Source organism: Scyliorhinus torazame, chromosome 2 (assembly GCF_047496885.1).
Source record: "Scyliorhinus torazame isolate Kashiwa2021f chromosome 2, sScyTor2.1, whole genome shotgun sequence".
NCBI lineage: Eukaryota > Metazoa > Chordata > Chondrichthyes > Carcharhiniformes > Scyliorhinidae > Scyliorhinus > Scyliorhinus torazame.
This window is the reverse complement of record NC_092708.1, coordinates 190,107,959-190,122,158: the sequence shown is the minus strand read 5'-3', so window position 1 is coordinate 190,122,158 and position 14,200 is coordinate 190,107,959. Positions and strand designations below refer to the sequence as shown.

Genomic DNA, 14,200 nt, shown 5'->3' with positions numbered 1-14,200 from the left:
CTGGGACGATGCGGGTTTTATGCGGCGTATGATGGGTCGGATCCCATACCTTGGAAGTGGGGGGCCTGATAATGGGGGGAGACTTTAACACGGTGTTGGATCCGGCACTGGATCGCTCCAGGTCTAGGATGGGTAGTGTTGCTCGTTTTAGCCTTAGTTTACTTTATTCTAATTCTGTCACCTTTGCTCATGAGTCGCCAGGTATCTTTCTGATACCGCCACGTGGTTCAAGTCCAAGTAATGATTAATAATGCAACACACCGCTTAGTAAGAATTAAATCAACGCTCATTTATTATATACAGCAATTAATACTTATACAATAATCCTACTTCTAAACTACTACCTACCACTAAAGGCCAATACTTAACTTTGGAAATAGCCCACCAGGTCAGGGAAACGAATGGTCTTTCGAATTGGTTCTGAGCCTGCGGGATTCAAAAGCTGGTACAAGTCGATAGTAAGGAGTGTCTATCTGGTAGCGATCGCTGGAGTAAGACTTACGGTTTTCTTTGTCGAAGGGTCTCGAAGGTTGCGAGCAGGAAGAGAAGGGTCGAGTTGAACTTGGCCCCTATTCTTATAGTCCCCAGGGGCTTCCCGCCTCTCGGGGTGGACCTCGTACCTGGTTCCAAGTGATTGGACTTGGTCCCAATCACTTGGTTCGATATTCTCCAATAATGGGGCGATTTCTTGATCGGGGGGTGGTCGTTCACCTTTCTTTGTCACAGCCACTGCTGGCGCCGAAAGGTCTGGATCGGCTTTATGTTGCTAATGTGTAGCAATTGTTCCCGGGGATGGCTGCTTACTATGCAGATGGCTGGGTAGTTGTGATGTTGATTGCTGCAGGTATCGGTCTGGGCTGACTTCCCCAGAGCCGAATACACTGTTTTACCTGCAGCTGTCCGTTTGAGTCCTGTTGGCTGATTTTCCCAAAGGCCTCTTTCGTTCGCCATTTTAAATCGGGGTTTGACCATTCCAATCGGGAATCAGCCATTTTACGTGGCTACAGTAGGAAGCCGGCGGCGGCTAGAGTGTTGAGGGGATTTATGGACCAAATGGGAGGGGTGGACCCTTGGAGATTTGCAAGGCCAGGGGCTAGGGAATTTTCATTCTTCTCACATGTCCATAAGGCTTATTCTCGAATCGACTTTTTCATTTTGAGTAGGGCGCTGATAGCGAGAGTAGAGGATACCGAGTCTTCGGCAATAGCCATTTCGGACCACGCCCCGCATTGGGTGGACTTGGAGATGGGGGAGGAGAGGGACTAGCGCCCGCTGTGGCGCTTGGAGGTGGGGCTGTTGGCGGACGAGGAGGTGAGCGAGCGGGTCCGAGGAAGCATAGAGAGGTACTTGGAGACCAACGACAACGGGGAGGTCCGAGTGGGGATAGTATGGGAGGCACTGAAGGCGGTGGTGAGGGGAGAGCTGATCTCCATTAGGGCCCACAAGGAGCGGAGGGAGCGGGGGGAGAGGGAGAGGCTGGTGGGGGAGATGGTGAGGGTAGACAGGAGGTATGCGGAAGAACCTGAGGAAGGATTGTTGAGGAAGAGGCACAGCCTCCAGGCCGAATTCGACCTGGTGACCACCAGGAAGGCGGAGGTGCAGTGGAGGAAGGCCCAGGGGGCGGTCTACGAGTATGGGGAAAAGGCAAGCCGGATGCTGGCGCATCAGCTTCGGAAGCGGGACGCAGCTAGGGAGATCGGGGGAGTTAAGGACAGGGGAGGGAGCGTGGTGCGGAGTGGGGCTGGCATCAATGGGGTCTTCAGGGACTTCTACGAGGAATTGTACCAATCCGAGCCCCCACGGGAGGAGGGAGGGATGGGCCGTTTCCTGGACCAATTGAGGTTTCCAAAGGTGGAAGAGGGACTGGTGGCGGGACTGGGGGCCCCGATTGGGCTGGAGGAGCTGACCAAAGGGATAGGAAGCATGCAGGCGGGGAAGGCACCGGGGCCGGATGGTTTCCCGGTCGAGTTCTATATAAAATATATGGACCTGTTGGGCCCGCTGTTAGTTAGGACCTTTAATGAGGCAAGGGAGGGGGGGGCTTTAACCCCGACGATGTCCCGGGCACTGATCTCCTTGATCCTGAAGCGGGACAAGGATCCCCTGCAGTGTGGGTCTTACAGACCGATTTCCTTGCTAAATGTAGATGCCAAGGTGCTGGCGAAGGTCTTAGCCACGAGGATTGAGGATTGTGTGCTGCAGATCATCCATGAAGACCAGACGGGGTTTGTGAAGGGGAGACAGTTGAACGCGAATGTGCGGAGGCTTTTGAACGTTATCATGATGCCGGCGAGGGAGGGGGAGGCGGAGATAGTGGTGGCGATGGACGCTGAGAAAGACTTCGATAGGGTAGAGTGGGGGGACCTGTGGGAGGTGCTGAAGAGGTTCGGGTTTGGGGAGGGGTTTGACAGGTGGGTTAGGCTGTTGTATGAGGTCCCGATGGCGAGTGTGGCCACAAATAGGAGGAGGTCCGAGTACTTTCGGTTGCACCGAGGGACGAGACAGGGGTGTCCCCTGTCCCCCCTGCTCTTCGCACTGGCGATTGAACCCCTGGCTATGGCACTGAGAGAGTCGAGGAACTGGAGGGGGTTGGTGCGGGGTGGGGAGGAGCATAGGGTGTCGCTTTATGCGGACGACCTGCTGCTGTATGTGGCGGACCTGGTGGGAGGAATGCCAGAGGTAATGAGGATCCTTAGGGAATTCGGGGACTTTTCGGGGTACAAGCTCAATATGGGGAAGAGCGAGCTGTTCGTAGTTCAGCTAGGGGACCAGGAGAGGGGGATTGGCGAGCTCCCACTAAAAAGGGCGGAGAGGAGCTTCAGATATTTGGGAGTCCAGGTGGCCAGGAGCTGGGGGGCCCTGCATAGGCTTAACTTTACAAGGCTGGTGGAGCAAATGGAGGAGTTCAAGAGGTGGGACGCGTTGCCGCTGTCCTTGGCGGGTAGGGTGCAGTCAATCAAAATGACGGTGCTCCCAAGGTTTTTGTTCCTGTTCCAGTGCCTCCCCGTGTTTATCCCGAAGGCTTTTTTCAGGCGGGTTAACAGGAGTATAATGGGGTTTGTGCGGGTGCGAGGGACTCCGAGGGTGAGAAGGTTGTTCTTGGAGCGGAGTAGAGATAGGGGGGGCTGGCGCTGCCCAACCTCTGTGGGTACTACTGGGCCGCCAATGCGACAATGGTGCGCAAGTGGGTGATGGAGGGGGAGGGGGCTGCATGGAAGAGGCTGGAGATGGCGTCCTGTGTGGGTACGAGTCTGGGGGCGCTGGCAACAGCGCCGCTGCCGCTCCCTCCAAGGAGGTATACCTCGAGTCCAGTGATGGTGGCGGCCCTCAAAATTTGGGGGCAGTGGAGGCGGCATAGGGGGGAAGTTGGGGCCTCGGCGTGGACCCCATTACGGGGGAACCACCGGTTCACCCCAGGAAGAACAGGTGGAGGGTTTTCGGGGTGGCACAGGGCAGGGATACGAAGGTTGGGGGACCTGTTTGTGGATGGGAGGTTTGCGAGCTTGGGTGAGCTGGAGGAGAAGTACGGGCTCCCCCCGGGGAACACCTTCAGGTACTTACAGGTAAGGGCGTTTGCCAGACGGCAGGTGGTGGAATTCCCGCGGCTACTGCCACACACAGTACAGGGCAGGGTGCTCTCGGGGGGGTGGGTGGGAGTGGGGAAGATCTCGGAAACTTACCGGGTGATGCAGGAGGAGGAGGAGGCCTCGGTGGTGGAGTTGAAACGTAAATGGGAGGAGGAGTTGGGAGAGGAGATCGAAGAGGGGAGGTGGGCAGATGCCCTAGGGAGGGTGAATTCTTCCTCTTCGTGCGCGAGGCTCAGCCTCATACAGTTTAAGGTGCTACACAGGGCACACATGACCGGGACAAGGATGAGCCGGTTCTTTGGGGGTGAGGACAGGCGTGTTAGGTGCTCAGGGAGCCCAGCAAATCACACCCATATGTTCTGGGCATGCCCAGCGCTGGAGGAATTTTGGAAGGGCGTAGCGAGGACGGTGTCGAGGGTGGTAGGATCCAGGGTCAGACCGGGCTGGGGGCTCGCAATATTTGGGGTGGCAGAGGAGCCGGGAGTGCAGGAGGCGAAAGAGGCATGAATTCTGGCCTTTGTGTCCCTGGTAGCCCGGCGAAGGATTCTCCTTCAGTGGAAAGATGCGAGGCCCCCAAGCGGGGAATCCTGGATCAGCGATATGGCAGGGTTCATTAAATTGGAGAGGGTGAAATTTGCCTTGAGAGGGTCGGTGCAAGGGTTCTTTAGGCGGTGGTAACCATTCTTAGACTTTCTGGCAGAACGATAGACATTGGTCAATGGCAGTAGCAGCTCGGGGGGAGGGGGTTTACTTTATTTTTGTTTATGTTATTTACACTGGAGGGTCTGAGGGGGTGTATACACCTGTTGTGTTAAGTCGGGGTGTTAATGTTAATTTATTATTTATGTACTGGGGGGGGGAGGGGTTTGGGGGGTTGCTTTTTTAGATTGTGTTTTGTACGTAACCCTGTTGGGTTCTTTTTTCTTTCTCATTTTGTTATTGATATTTTATGAAAACCTTTAATAAAAATTATTTTTTTAAAAAATAATAAATTCCATCGTCTCCTCTGGTGACCCAAAGTAGAGTTCCCGGCCTTCGTACTTGACCCAAAGACGCGCTGGGTACAGCATGCTGATCTTCGCCCCCTTCTCAAAGAGGGCCAACTTCACCTTGTTGAGGCTCGCCCTCATTTTGGCCAGCTCCACACCCAGGTCCTGATAGACACACAGCTCGTTGCCTTCCCATGTACAGCGCCTTGTCTGCCTGGCCCACCTCAAAGTCCTTTCCTTATCCAGGAACCTGTGGAACCGCACCACCATCGCCCTCGACGGCTTGTTTCTCTGCGGCCTCCTCATAAGCGCCCCGTGCGCCCAGTCCACCTCCAAGGGCCGAGCAAACGCTCCTTCACCCAGCAGCTTCTCGAACATCCGCTCCACATATGCACCGTCGTCCGCTCCCTCACTTCCCTCCGGCAGACCCACATTCCTCAAGTTCTACCTGCGCGATCTATTCTCCAAGACCCCCACCTTGTCCTGCAGCCTCTTCTGTTGATCTCTCATCAGCCCCATCGCCACAGCCACCGAAGCAAGCTGCTCCTTGTGCTTCCCCACCACCTCCTCTACCTTCCGGATTGCCTGACCCTTGCGCTGTGACGCAACAGTGCTAACCACTGCGCTACCGTGCCGCGCAAATGATGAAGAGGCTGGGCAAAGTAGATAGGGAGAAATTGTTCCCGTTTGTAAAAGGATCAAGGAAGGAGGCACAGAGTTAAACTGATTTGTGAAATAAGCAAATGTGATGTGAGAAAAATCTTTTTCACACAGCGAGTGGTCGGGGTCTGAAATTCACCGTCTGGATGTGTGGTGGAGGCTGGTTCAATCGAGGCATTCAAGAGGGCATTCGATGATGATTTGAACAGAAACAATGTGCAGGGGTACGGGGAGAAGACTGGGGGATGGCACTCAGTCATGATGCTGGTTTGGAGAGTCAGTGCAGTCAGCATGGTCCAAATGGCCTCCTTCTACACGGAACAATTCTGTGATGTCCCGGTATTTCCATTGATAATCTGTATTTTTGTTTTGTTGATTCATTTGTCAGGCTGGGCCTTGCAGAGGAGCTGGAGTTTGAGGATGGTTCCGTTGACCTGGTAACAGCAGGAACAGCAGCTCATTGGTTTGACATGGAGAAGTTTATGAAGGAGGCTGAGAGGATTCTAAAACCTAAAGGCTGTGTGGCTCTGTATGGCTACAACTATCCCTCTTTGTTAGGTTACGACAATTGTCCTGAGGACCCAGCCCAGATTGTCGAAGAGGTAAGTAAGCAGGAAGAAAGACTTGCATTTATATAGCAACTTCCACAACCTCAGTACATTCCAATGTGCTTTAGAGCCAGTGAAGTGTAGCCACAAAAATGTAGAAACCACATTGTGCGCAGGAAGATCCCACACACCACGAGGTGGTTAATGAGCAGATCTCCACTTTAATGGTGACCTTTCTCAGAAGATCACAATCGAAGAGGAGATCTGGCTCAGGATCAGCTGTGTCAGTCCAGCTTTCCAAAAATTATACAACCGGATCTTTGTAAAACAGAGATCTCCACAACAGGACTCGGGCTTTAGTCTGTAACACTGTTGCTGGCGCTACCTTCTATAAGGCAGTGAGACTGGAGTCACCTACCAAAGGCACTAGTGGCAATGGGAGAATTTCCAATGCTGGTGTCTCTACAGGATATTCAAAGTGGAGGAGAGGTGAACATTCTTCAGTTTCCTCACTGAAGCCAATTCCTCCAGTATCCCATCCATGATCATGTGAAATGAACTCGACTGGACACTGCATCCATATGGTGAGTAATCCCCTCCCAAAACACACCCTCTCTTCACAACATGAAGATGGCTCCTCTCAAGGAGGCCGGGGAAAATGTTTTAAAGACACTCTGAAGGCCTCATTGAAAAGGGGACTAGTTGACATGGGAGCATGGGAGGGACTTGCCATTAGTCGATGAAATTGCCTGTTATAACCTGCCTGCTTACCATTGGCTGGGGACTAATGACAATCCCACAATCCTGTGGGAGTATGAGCTTCCCCAATGAGGGGGGCAGAGAAATCATTTTGCAGACTCCCTGTATAAATAAAGCTGGCCAGTTTGGAACTAGCAGAAAGGAGTAAGCAGCAAGTGAGGTTACTACTGTTATGTATATATATGTTATTGTAAATAAATGTTATTTCTTGTATTCTTGAAACTCGTGCTGGATTCTTCGTGGCCCTCACAAAAGTGCCTCATCCAACAAGCCACAATGACATCAAAGCAGGAACTGACCTTATAAACCCGGCTGGGAGGCAGCAGGACCCTTGCTCAAGAACCCCCTTTCCTCAGGTCAACTTGTGACCTCTCTGCCCAAAGGACTGTGGCTCCAGGATTGTCCTCAGTCACCCAAGGACACACAAACCCTGAAGCCCGACGGTGTCCTTCCTCATTTTGAGGAACTGGTGATGATGAATGAGCAGATAATCTATGTTCGTGATTGATGCTTGAGTGATAAACATTGGTTCAGACATCAAGGAGAACTCACTGGCCTTTCTTCAAAGTAGCACCATGGGAAATCTCCTATTCAAAAGGATGGGCCTCCGTTTAACATCTCTTCTGAAATACTCCACCTCCAATGGTGCAGCACTCCCTCAATTTTGAACTGAAATGTCAATGCTGGACCTTTGCACCCAAGTGGCTGGAGACGGGTCTGAATCCACAAGATGGCTACCGACTGGGCCTTGAGCTGACAGGAGGCTCACGGTACAAACTAATTTCCAATCAAACAGAAATTGTTCTCAGTACCTCAGTGATATAAAAGTGGAAGAGCATATTGTATAAATTATTGAACAATTAAGAACTGGGTGGAAGAACTCTCATCTGGGAGTGTTTGATAAGGTAGGCATCACAATATGTGGATATTGTGAGGAACATAAAGAGATAATGTAATGTTACTACTCTAATCACTAGATAGTCCTATAGAGCAACCATTTAAATATCACATGCCTCCGTGACTTCTGGGAGAGAGTGGAAGGGAGCCAGACTGAGTGGATGTGACATAGTTTAGCTGATAGCAAAGTTTCGTATTGTAGAAGTGTAGTGTATTCTTTACTTATCTAATTCCTTTGCAAATCTTCAAATCTAATTAAGTGTAGTGTAATAAATTAGCTTTGTTTGTTAACACTGCTTGCGGTTCTTTGTCAACACTACAACCTTCACCATCCTGAAGAACAATACAAAAAACACAACAGTAGGGAGGTGGCAATTTACCGGTGTCTAAGGATAGGCTAGTTATATTTAATAATAATCTTTATTAGTGTCACAAGTAGGCTTACATTAACACTGCAATGAAGTTACTGTGAAAATCCCCTAGTCGCCACACTCTGGTGCCTGTTCGGGTACACTGAGGGAGAATTCAGAATGTCCAATTCACCTAACAAGCTCATCTTTTGGGACTTGTGGGAGGAAACCGGAGCACCCGGAGGAAACCCACGCAGACACGGGGAGAACCTGCAGACGTCACACAGACAGTGACCTTAGCCGGGAATCGAACCTGGGTCCCTGGCACTGTGAAGCAACAGTGCTGACCACTGTGCTACCGTGCTGCCCTTTGACCAGTTGGGCACCGGATAAGTGCCCACCTACACTGCAATAATCATTCCTCAATCGATTTCCCAGGGGTGCAGAATTGAGGGCCACTTTAATACATGGGGGCGATCTTCTGACCTCGTTACACTCGTGCTCAAGCGTAACGAAGCCAGTGAATAGCGGGAGAGGCCAAAAATGGAAACCGTGCCAGGCACCAAAGTTTTTGGTGCAACCGGCTTGCTCCAGTAGGCGAATTCGGAATCTCGCCAGAGCGTGGCGCAAAACCAATTATCACCATTTAAGCCCCATTTCCATACAATTAACGAGAGCTATTTGTCATCCAATGGCCTCCCGTCATTTACTGACCTCCCCAGCAAGTGCTCACCTTGGCGCCGATTAGTACTCCTTTTTAAAAACGTGAGCCACAGTAACTTCATGGCAGTGTGAGCCTACGTGTGACAAGAAAGATTTTTATCATTATAACCTGACAGAAGAGCTGTGGGGTGCCGAGGAGGGTGTAGCAATCTTTGCTCACAGGGGGTTTGCCTGGAGAGACAGGCAAAGGTTCGGAGGTCAGCCCGCATTGCGGAAGGAAGTGACAGAGGCATCATAATGGTTGTGCAAAAAGTTGTTTAATGTGCTGTACGATACCCCATTCCCGATAGGGCCGCCCCCACCAAACTCCCGGACCCCAACCCCCTACCTAACCCCTCCCCCCACCTCAGTGCCTTCAGTGATGCTCAATGTGCCTGGCCCTCCTCGATCTACCACTATGTGTTGATGTTTCCCAATGATGCACATCTGATGTGGGGGCAGCCAGCTGCTTACCTCGCCCCGTGGCCTTCGATGCCCCTGGTGAGGGGGCTCTGGGGCCGGAAGGCCCTGACTCAATTGCAGGCGGCACATGCACAGCCGTGCTGCCCTGTCCCGTGTGCTGACCCCGAGACGCGGCCTCATCAGAGGGGTGAAACCCGGGAGTGCTGGTGGCCACGGTCGCCGCCCCATGGAACTCAGCATCTCCTGCTCCTGGTCGGTGCCCATAGGGCCCTGGGGTTCACCTTTGGGTGAAGGGGCAACGAGTTTGGGCCTCGGCTGCCCATGCATCATCTGGCTCTACCAGCTCTGGGGGTTCCCCATAGTCTGCACCCTGTTGACACCCTTGGCGATGCTCCTCACATCCCCCAGTGACAAGGCCGTGCTCTGCAATGCCCCAGCCATGCCCACCTGTCACTGGAACAGGCTCCCCAGCGCCTCGTCCATTCTCATCTGAGAACAGGACATGTCCCGCAGAACCCCATCAAGGTCGGCCTGGTGCTGGGTGTCATCCCCAGGGAGGCAAACATACTGCCAAGACCCTCAGCCATGGCCATCACCGACTGCGCAATGCCTTGGACACCTTCACTCATGGTGCAGCCGTCATGCACCAGGCTCTCCACTGCGGTCTTACCACCCTTGGTGCCAGTTGCATCCTCGGAGCTCTCCTCCAAGATATTCTCCTCGGAGTCCGGAAAGGGGGCTGCCCAGGATGGGCCGACGCCGTCGGCTGGAGGGCCTGCAGAAGAATGGACATGTGGTCAGTGGGAGGGATGGTTCAGTCAGTAAAGCAGTCACTACTCACATTTGACAGGTCATCCGATGGGGCCCGGTGGTTCCTCACCCCTGCGGCGTCCGCCAGCCTCTGCGTGGGTGACCACCCTGTCCTCGGCCACACCTGTCGCCTCCCGCTCCTCAAAGTGGGTGAAGATCCACAAGTCTGGCAGCCCACAGCCAGTCTGGGCCCTCTCCCCCCGATTATGGGAGAGCCTTTCCTAAGGGGACACAGAGGGCATCGTTAGCCACACGCATGGTTCACTGTTGTGGAGGAGGGTGTGTGTGAAAGAATGGTTGTGGTAGAGGGAGAGTTGAAGGGGTGGGTTGTGGGAATGCTGAGGGGGGAGGGGGATGGAGGGAGGGTTGGGGGTCGCCTGGGGGGATGCTCCCTTGGGAAGGAGGTGGTGGGACGCTGGTGTCTACTCACTCGTGCTGCCCGTTGTAGATCGTTGACCATCTTCCGACACTGGACGCCAGTCCTCCAGGTCACACTCCCGGCCTCCACTGTGTCCAGGAGCCTCCCCAGGTCAGCATCCCTGAATCTTGGCGCTGGTGTCCTCAGCGCCATTGTTGCGAGTTGGCTCGGGTTGGCTGAGCAAGTGAGGCTAAGTGCTGCTCGACGTCGTTAGCGTGGGGCTGGCGAGCGCGGTGCCGGCGAATCAGCTCCTGAGCCGGCATTCGGGGCGGGAAGCCCCTGAGATCTCGTTAAGTGGACCAATTAACGTTGAATATTATTGCCGGCCTCGCTGGGCCGAGCGCCGGGAAACACGGGGCAATGCCTGCTCGCTGCAGCACTTAGAACTTTTTCCCGAGAATCGTGCCCATAATGTAATGTTCCACAATTTCACTATAAGTACAAAGGGACAAGGAGTAGGAGGGGTGCAAATTTGAGATTATATCAGATCAGCCATGATCTTATTAAATGGGGCAGGATCGAGGGGCTGAATGGCCTCCTCCTGATTCTTGTCATCACATGACTTGCCCCCACGCTCCAGCCATTTATTGACCAATACATCCACCCCAGTGAAATACGCCTTCCTGCACCGATTGGAAAGCAAAGTGACTTGTTACCCAATTGGACAATGCTTGACGATCAGCTAAACAGTCTTTCTTTCTCCCCTCCTTTTCAACAGTTTTATATTGGGGAAAGAGAAAATTATGTATATGATACTCCCATGAAGAGTTTGGGATGTTTTAGTGCATTGAAGGTGCTGTATAAATGCAAGTTGTTGCTATTGTTGTTGCATGACTCCATTCTGAGACAGCACCTCCTGCAGGTGATGGGGAGCTTCCATCATGAATATAACTCAGTGGCTCCCTTGGCTATTTCAGAGTCAAAACATTTCAACACAGCACCTGATTCCAATGGCAACATAGCTTCTAATATGTGTCCCAGTGCAAAGTATGCATGTCCTGCCAAATATTCATTTTACGGCGTTAAAAACATGTTAAAAAGAAGAAAAAATGATTTGCCTTGCAAACTCTCCATGGGAGTCGCAGCATACATATTTACATACAGGCCTAGGGTAACTTTATTCTCACTCATTTTGAAACTATATAACCTCTTCCTGATAACCTCTTCCTGATTCCAAGTTCCCTAAATCTGTGAGACTCTATTCACTTTCTCCGTACGCTACAACCTTTAACCTCTGCTTTGCTCCCAAACTGGGCTAAATTATTTCCCTGCACCTCCTGGAGCAGACTCTCAAAGAGGGTGTGAGATTCCCCCTTACCACCCCTCCCTCGCATCCCCCTCCCAATGCCCTGAACCCCCTCCCGCCCCCGCCCCTCCCACCCCTCCATTACATTTATCAGCAGTTGTTATGGTTGCCAACCCTCCAGGGCTGGCCTGGAATCTCCAGGAATTGAAGATCAATCTCCAGGACACTGCTGTGTTCGACCCTGGAAAAAAATCATTGTGACATTAAAGAAAGATTGCTTTGGTTTGTAATTTTCTCTTTCCCCAATATAAAACTGTTGAAAAGGAGGGGAGAAAGAAAGACTGTTTAGCTGATCGTCAAGCATTGTCCAATTGGGTAACAAGTCGCTTTGCTTTCCAATCGGTGCAGGAAGGCGTATTTCATCGGGGTGGATGTATTGGTCAATAAATGGCTGGTGCATGGGGGCAAGTCATGTGATGAAACCTCCAGGAATTCATTTCCTCACAGTTGGTAACCAGAGCAAAAGTTTTTTTTTTTTAATTTAGAGTACCCAATTCATTTTGTCCAATTCAGGGGCAATTTAGCGTCTTCAATCCACCTACCCTGCACATCTTTGGGTTGTGGGCGCAAAATCCATGCAAACACGGGGAAAATGTGCAAACTCCACACGGACAGTGACCCAGAGCCAGGATCGAACCTGGGACCTCAGTGCTGTGAGACTGCAGTGCTCAACACCGCGCTGCCCTCCAGAGCAAAAGTGAGAGGAATTTTTAAAGTAACGGCGCTCATGCTTAACAACAATTGCAGGAGCACTGCTCCATTTGGCTTTCTGCTGTTCAGCAAAACTGGCCAGATTTCCCATGTATTTAAAGATCACTTACTATTGTTCGGAGGAGAGGTTACATCTGGAATCCAGCAAAGCTGTGAACCACCTCTTGACTACCGAGAGGCTGCCCAGGCCATGGGACGGTGGTCCTGCTTTTTGCAGTGTTGACAGGGCAGTGGTCCAGTGGGAGTTGCTTTCACAGGAGCTGTATCCTGGGTTTCCAATGAAGGAATTATTTTTGATAAGAGTTTACTTTGAACATGTTTGAACACAGAGTTAATGTAATATCCATTAGGCCTATGATCCAATGTGGTCATTCTTTCTCTTGTATTTTTCATTTACAGATGTGTGCAGTGTTAGAGCCCTATGAAACTAAAGGATATAAAACGGTTTGGACTGACTACCAGGAACTATTTGATGCAATCACTTTCCCTGACAAAGAGAGGTAAATATATAATGTACACAGCAATGTTCACCAACACCCATCAACAATTAAACCCCCAGTTTATTCTCTCACCTGGATCCTGAGTGGGAAATATTATGTTTAACATTAACTCTAGAGATCTAATAGAAACTTACAAGATAATGAATGGCTTAGATAGGGTGGATGTAGGGAAGTTGTTTCCATTAGCAGGGGAGACTAGGACCCGGGGGCACAGCCTTAGAATAAAAAGGAGTCACATTAGAACCGAGATGAGGAGAAATTTCTTCAGCCAGAGAGTGGTGGGTCTGTGGAATTCATTGCCACAGAGGGCGGTGGAGGCCGGGACGTTGAGTGTCCTTAAGACAGAAGTTGATAAATTCTTGATTTCTCGAGGAATTAAGGGCTATGGAGAGAGAGCGGGTAAATGGAGTTGAAATCAGCCATGATTGAATGGTGGAGTGGGCTCGATGGGCCGAATGGCCTTACTTCCGCTCCTATGTCTTATGGTCTTATGGTCTAACTCTGCAATGATGTTTCTGGCACCAATCTGAAAGGTAACAGATAGTTTTCTAGGGCTAGAAGCATCATGGAATGGTCACAGCACAGAAGGAGGCCATTCAGCCTATCCTGTCCCTGCTAGCTCCCTGCAACAGCAGTTCAGCTCGTTCCACTCTTTCCCTGTAGCCCTGCAATTGTCTCTAAGTCACGAGTGAATCTGCCTCCCTGCCTTCTGCCAGTGCGTTCCAGATCCCAACCACTCGCAGCGTGAAACATCTTTCCTCATGCTGCCTTTGGTTTTGCTGCCAGCCACCATGATGGTGTTCTCTGCTCCTCAACTGCCACCTCCCCCCCCCCCCCCCCCCCGCCATCCCCCCCCACACACACACAACTAATTGTGGCCTAATTCTGCCCCGATCTTATTGTGCAATTTCAGAGTCAGCAGCTACACTACACAGGATCCTTGCTCAGGATTAGATCTATTACCCTTTGACATCACTTGTTTTCCTCCCATTGAAATTATTATTGGTGCAGCCAGGGTAACAAAAAGTGACATTTTTTACACTGGTTTTGGTGATTCTGACTATGAATGTGTCCCCCCCCCCCCCCCCCCCCACCGGTGGCGGTGATGTGCTGAGCAGTCACACATTAGGTGTCTCTCCTCCAGAATACAACCAAACGGGCACTTCCAGTTGAGCTTAGCCCAAAACCTCAGACTTAGTTCACCCATAAATAAGAAAGGGAGAGAAGAACAACAACATGCCAGCGAACGGGAGCTCTAGTGGTCGTAGAGATGGCAGGAGCGAAGAGAAAGTCCAAGAGCGCGGGTGAACGTGTCGGCGGACCCAGGAGGATAGGGGTCCCTGACCATCCCAGAGAGAGGAAGACCGATGACCCGAACAACAGCCTTCCCATCCCCCGCCTGGAGTTGGATGGAAGACGTTCCTGATCAAGGAATTGTTGGCAATGAGGGAGGTGCTAAAGGTGGAGATCCAGATGGCCGCCGAGGTGGCGGTGACAGAGGCGTTAGTCGGCATGCAAACGGCAATCGGCGGATTGGGGA

At 51.6% G+C, this 14,200-nt stretch overlaps 1 protein-coding gene across 1 annotated transcript in view; it reads left to right on the top strand.

The window, feature by feature from the left end:
• LOC140394408 (putative methyltransferase DDB_G0268948) overlaps positions 1-14,200 on the top strand; it is a 187,144-nt gene that overhangs the window by 127,334 nt on the left and 45,610 nt on the right. Inside the window, exons 3-4 of the mRNA XM_072481657.1 lie at positions 5,625-5,838; positions 12,560-12,660. Of these exons, the coding sequence (XP_072337758.1) occupies positions 5,625-5,838; positions 12,560-12,660 (315 nt within the window). The remainder of the gene's footprint in view (positions 1-5,624; positions 5,839-12,559; positions 12,661-14,200) is intronic.